Here is a 5485-nt window from a genome sequence, read left to right as displayed (position 1 = left end):
GAGCCTGCAGGGCGGGGGGTGGGGGGTGAGGAGGGGCCTGGATGCCTGGGTTCGCTGGGGGCGGGCAGGGACACACGACTGGGGGAGCAGGAGCTGAGACCAAGGGCAGCCTGGCACCCCAGCAGGCTGGGACACCTCGTGAGACTGGCCAGGGGGTCAGGGCAGCTCTCGGGGCCAGACCTGGTCGAGAGCAGTGGGGCTGGGAGCTGACGTCTGGGTTCTCTCTGGGGGTGGGCAGGGGTCTGAGGGGATCGGGCTCTCTCACCCCTTGGCGATGATGTTGATGGGGTGGGGTGGAGGGTCTCGTTCTTGTCGTTGTTGCTGGGGGAAGAGGCAGAGGTTACACATGGACCCTTGCCTGGGGCTGGGAGGATGCAGCTGGCACTGGGGCGGGCATCAGGGGCTGGGTGTAACAGCTGTGGCTGACTCTGGGGTGGGCGCCAGACATAATGGAGCTGTGGCCAGCATTTGGACCAGATGTAATGGAGCTGCATCCAGCTCTGGGGTGGTGCCAGGGGCTGGTGAGGCACTCACACCAGGTGTTTGATGGCCTTGAAGGTGTCTGTCAGCACCTTCATGTGCTTCACATCCCTCAGCAGTTCCTGGGGATTGGGGTTTTGCGTGTAGTTTGTGAAGTCAAACTCTGTCTGCACGTCCAAGGAGAACTGCACCGCGGCGAACTGGAGGGGATGGGGGCATCAGAGCAGCCAGGGAACCCAGGCGTCCCGGCTCCCAGCCCCCTCCCTCCCCAAGGACCCAGGCATCCGGCATGCCCATGGATGGTGCTGTTCTTTTGTTTCTCCATCACCTCCACCATGAATTTGCGGATGAGGCTGAACTGCTGCTCGTTCATGCTGTTGTAGCTGTCAAACAGGAAGGCCAGGCCCACCTTGCCCTTCAGGCACTCTGCGAGCACAGGACACCAGGGATCGGGGGGGGCTACGAGCCCGAGTGCCTCGGGTCTCCAGGAGGGAAGCAGGGGCTGGGGGTGCCTGGGTCATCATGCTGGTGTCTGGTAGGGGTGTGCGAAATGGGCCCTATTCGATTAGTTGGCCTCTAGGTACAGAGATGTGAACTCAGCTGAAACCCACTGCCCCTTGCTCCTGTCTCGCCGCACCTTCTTCCACAAGTGTCACCTGTGCAAGGGGGATTGCTGCACCCTCTGTCACCTACCTACAGCCCTGTGGTCCCTGCCCACTGCCTCACCATCCACACAGCAAGAACAACACCACGAGGCGTGGGGCTCTCCCAGAAGCCCACAAACCACTCAGGATGAGTGACTTGACCCCAGTGTGATTTAAACACACACCTTGCTGATCTGGAGTCAGACATGCTACCATTGCACCGTGGGGCCAGACACTTCTCATATTTCCCTTTCCTTTTCATCCCTGCTCTACCATGAGGTCTCCCCCCAGTGCTCTTGGGGGGGTTTCTCCCTCTCATCTTCCATGTGTGGCACGTGTGCTTTAGGGCACACAGAGAAGTCTGGGGCACCGGGAACCACAGCTGAGTGCTCGTCTGGACACAGCCTGTGTCTGTGGGAGACAAAGTACAGACACCAGCCAGACTTGCTGCCAAGATGACAAGTCCATGTGCGTGAGTCCTGGCACATCCTTGCAGCCTGATCCACTCTCAGGCCCTGCTCTGACACCACAGGTATGTAAGTGCGATTTCTTTATTAGAGGGTATTGCTGTCATATGTATTAAGTAGATTAAATACTCTGAGTGCACTAAGTCTCTGTGCCTGTATTGTAAATCTCCTTTAATGCAATACCCGAAACTAAATTTTGGGCAACATCTCTCCTCCCCAGTAAAAAACAATCCATGCCTACTAGCATTACAGTGAGAGAGGAAACTACAGATAGCCCCGACAACACACCCACCATCGCACCAGGGGAGAAAGCCTCTCTTCCTAAGCCAGTCACCAAAAACACATCCCCAGATTTGCTGCCCAACACACAAAGCCTCCCTCCTGCCCTGTCCCCAAATAAGGATCCCAGGACAGATTTACATCTCACTTTCTGCCCCTGGACCCAGGAGGGACCCCACCAAACAGCCCCGACCTACAGCTGGAACAACACACCTGCAGAGTGACACACTCAGCGCCACCTCACTAGTGTCCCCAGTGCAGCCTCAGCACACACACTTGTGGCATTGCCAGGGAGCTGGGGCTAGAGCCCTGAGCACTGGGGCAGGAGCCACCTGGCTGCAGCTTCCCTGCGGAGCTGAGCATCTACTGCCCACTGTGCGCACACGCATGCCTCAACACCCGTGTGTGCACCACCCCTGTGCACCTGCACTCACTGCTCAACATACCCCCCCCCAACACACACCATGACACCCACCACACGCACTGTACAAGAGGGAGAATTTATTTGGAGCTATAATACAATCATCAGCTCTATAGACATTACTTAAAAGCATTTCAGTCAAGGCAATCATTACTTCTTGAACTAAAATTATTACAATCCATAGTAGAAGCTAAGCAAAATTTTAGTAATTATTTGTTTTCTATCTATAACTTGTTAAAATGATTTCTGAAAGTTATACGTGCAGCCCTCAACTTCTTACCAAGGGGAAGCAGCTCTCTGCAGCTTTCCCCCAGGTAGCTGGGCATCTGTTGACTGGCACGCGTCCACACACATGCATGCAGCCCCCGACACATGTGGGCAAGCCCCCACCCACACCCACCTCCCCACACACAATATACAGGAGTAAGACTTACTTTGGAGCTATAATGCAATCACCTCTAGAGACACTGCTCAAAACACATCAATCAAGGCATAAGTAATTTTTTGCACTAAAATTAAAATGTTAAAGTAGATGTTTGATTTTTAGTACTTGATTTGTTTTCTATTTCTAATTTGTGAGAATGATTTCTTTTGAAAGTTTTATCTGTGCAGCACTTGACATCTCACCAAAACTCATTAAGAGGCCTCCAGGTGAAATAATTGCCCACCCCTGCCTTAAGGCACTGAGCAGGGACACCAGTGCTCATGAGCAAGCTCTGTCGGGGCAGCCCCATTCCTAAATGCAGCCCCCTCTAGCGGGCGGGGAGAGGAGGGGGCACAGCCCCGCAGGGAGCAGGTGACAGGGTCCAAGGGGTCCCTGGGACCCCCCACCCTGGGGACTCCTGCCTGGCCCAAGGGGTGGGGTGCCTTGTGCTCGGTGCCCGGCAGGGCCAGCCCTGCTGAGCGCAGTGCCCAGCTCCGCTCCCCGCACGGTGACCTGAGCCTTCACTGCGTCCCACCAGTGCCGGGGAGCATCACAGCCGCCCGGGGAGCTGGGAAACCCGGTCCCAGGAAAGGAAGGGGTGTCGATCCTGGTCCCATCCTTAGAGCCGTGGCCCCAGTCTCCACGATGTGATGGGTGTGGGGGGTGTGGGGGGACGGCACAGGGGGTTTGCTGCGCCCTGCAGATAATGCCAGCTCCGACCCCCATGTCAGGACCCTGAGATTCCCCCTCCTGGTTGGCTCACACCAGGATCCTCTCACTGCCCTGTGCCCCCAGCCACACACTCCTGGGGTGATGCTAAGACCATGGGGTGAGCCCTGCTGGCATGAGAGGCTGGGGGGCTCCAGGGTCCTGAGGGCAGTGCTCAGCCCCTGCTCTCCCATCATGTGTCTGCGTGTGTCCCAGCACTGGGTAAAATTATCCTGGGAGCCAGTTGTGGCAGGATCACGGGGAAGTAGGGAGGGAAGGCACCTCCTGAGGCGTCCTCTTGTCCAGCCCCTGCCCACAGGAGCTTCAGCCCTCACCAAACCATCCAGCCAAGCATGTGCCCAAGGCAGGCCTGAGCGAGGCGGGACGCCAGAGGGGAGGTGGCAGGGGCTGGTGTCACTCATGGTTGAGGGCAGGGTGCGGGGGACTCGTGCACTGCAGCCCCTGTGGTTGGGGCAGCGAGGCCTGGAGGGAAGAGCAGACTGTGGGGTGAGGCTCCTGCCCGGGAAGCGCCAAACACAGCTCCTCCATCTCTTGGCTCAGTGACCCTGTGGGGAGGCCTGAGCCCAGGGCAACCCCCTCCTCACCAGCATCCCCCAGGCATAGCTCTCTCTCCACCGGGGGGTCTCCGGGGCCGTGCTGCACGCACACTCGCACTCGCAGCCCCGGGCCGGTCAGGCTCCGGCTGGGCACTCTCCACACGCTCGTCGCCGTGAAGGTGCCGTCCGGGTTGGGGCTGATCTCGCTGGGCTCGGACCTTTCCCAGGGTTTTCCGTCAACTTTCCATCGGATCTCGTGGATGTGCTGGGGGTAGAAGTTCTCGATGCGGATGGTAAACCGCGTTTCCTGCGGGGCATCCCCATCAGGCAACACCTGGATCTGGGACAGCTGTGGCTGAACTGGGGAGAGAGCAGGAGCGTTAGGAGAGCCGGGCGGTGGGAGGTGGAAGCGGTGTGGCTGCTCTGCCCTCCCAGAGCCAGACTCACATGGTGGGGTTGCAGGGCAGGGACGTGTCATGTGCAGCTGAGCTGTGCGGCCACGTGCGTGGGCCCTGCTGGTCTCCACCCTGCCCAGCTGTGCAGCCCCCAAGACCTGTCAGTGCTCCCGTCCCAGAGACCGATCAGCATTAGGTCTAATGACAGCCTCCAACCTCCCGTGCAGCCATGCCCATGCCTTACATGTGCCCCCACTGAACACTTGTGGTGGGCACGCCGCCCCACCCCAACACCAGGCCTTTACACCCGTCCTGGCCTCCGCTCCTTCGCTGTCCCTGGTACATTTATTCTCGGCCCTCTCTGGGTCCCTACCCGAGAGTTGTCACCGCATGGTGTGCCCTGCTTGGGCAATATGACCCTGTTCTCGCCCCTCTCGGGCTGTGAGCGCTCTGGGCACCTTCCCCAAGACGGCCCCGGTGCCAGCCAGGCGCTGGGCATTGCCCTTGCTCTGCAGCTCTTGACTCTGCAGCCGCCAGGACCAGATGCCCCTCCTGGGCCAAGGCCATGTTTCTATACCCCCGGCCCTGCCCCGTGCCCCTGCCCGTCACTGCCTCCAGGACCTCCCGTGGGCATTTCCTGATTCACCCCAGAGCGACTTGCTGCTGCTGGTCTCCGCTGTGCCCCTGTCGTGTGTCCGTGCAGGGCTGTCGCCTGGGGCTGCTGCCGCACAGCCGGGGCTGCGCTCAGTGCTTGCACCAGGGAACAGGGAGCGCCCCGACTACCCGGCCCGGTCAGCTTCTAACGAGCAGCTTTCCCCTGGGACTCTCGCTGCTGCTTAACAGGAGCCTGCAACTCTGTGCCAGCCATTATCAGCTTCCTGATGACCCCGTCCAGACCGTCACCCCGTTGTGTCCCTCCACGTCTCCCACTGTGTGTGTCAGACACATCCCTGCCTGTGCCCCGGTCCTGCCCAGTCTCCGACTCCTGGTCTCGCTGTGTGGATGCGGCCGTGTGTTGGCACCAGTTGTGGTCCTGTCGCTGCTGCCCTCTCCTGAGCATCTGAGCCCAGCAGAGCAGCACTCCTCGCTGCGGCCCTGTCTCTAGCCCGC

The 5485-nt window shown here is 59.5% G+C and overlaps 1 protein-coding gene across 1 annotated transcript in view; it reads right to left on the bottom strand.

The window, feature by feature from the left end:
- Nucleotides 1-530: 530 nt before the first annotated feature.
- LOC112548413 overlaps nt 531-5485 on the bottom strand; it is an 8745-nt gene continuing 3790 nt past the window's right edge. The window contains exons 4-6 of the mRNA XM_025194124.1: nt 4029-4340; nt 809-906; nt 531-680 (exon numbers count right to left, since the gene is read on the bottom strand). Of these exons, the coding sequence (XP_025049909.1) occupies nt 531-680; nt 809-906; nt 4029-4340 (560 nt within the window). The remainder of the gene's footprint in view (nt 681-808; nt 907-4028; nt 4341-5485) is intronic.

Source organism: Alligator sinensis, unplaced genomic scaffold, assembly GCF_000455745.1.
Source record: "Alligator sinensis unplaced genomic scaffold, ASM45574v1 scaffold1531_1, whole genome shotgun sequence".
Taxonomy (NCBI): Eukaryota; Metazoa; Chordata; order Crocodylia; family Alligatoridae; genus Alligator; species Alligator sinensis.
Note: the sequence above shows the minus strand (reverse complement) of the source record. Positions and strands in the feature narration are given on the sequence as shown.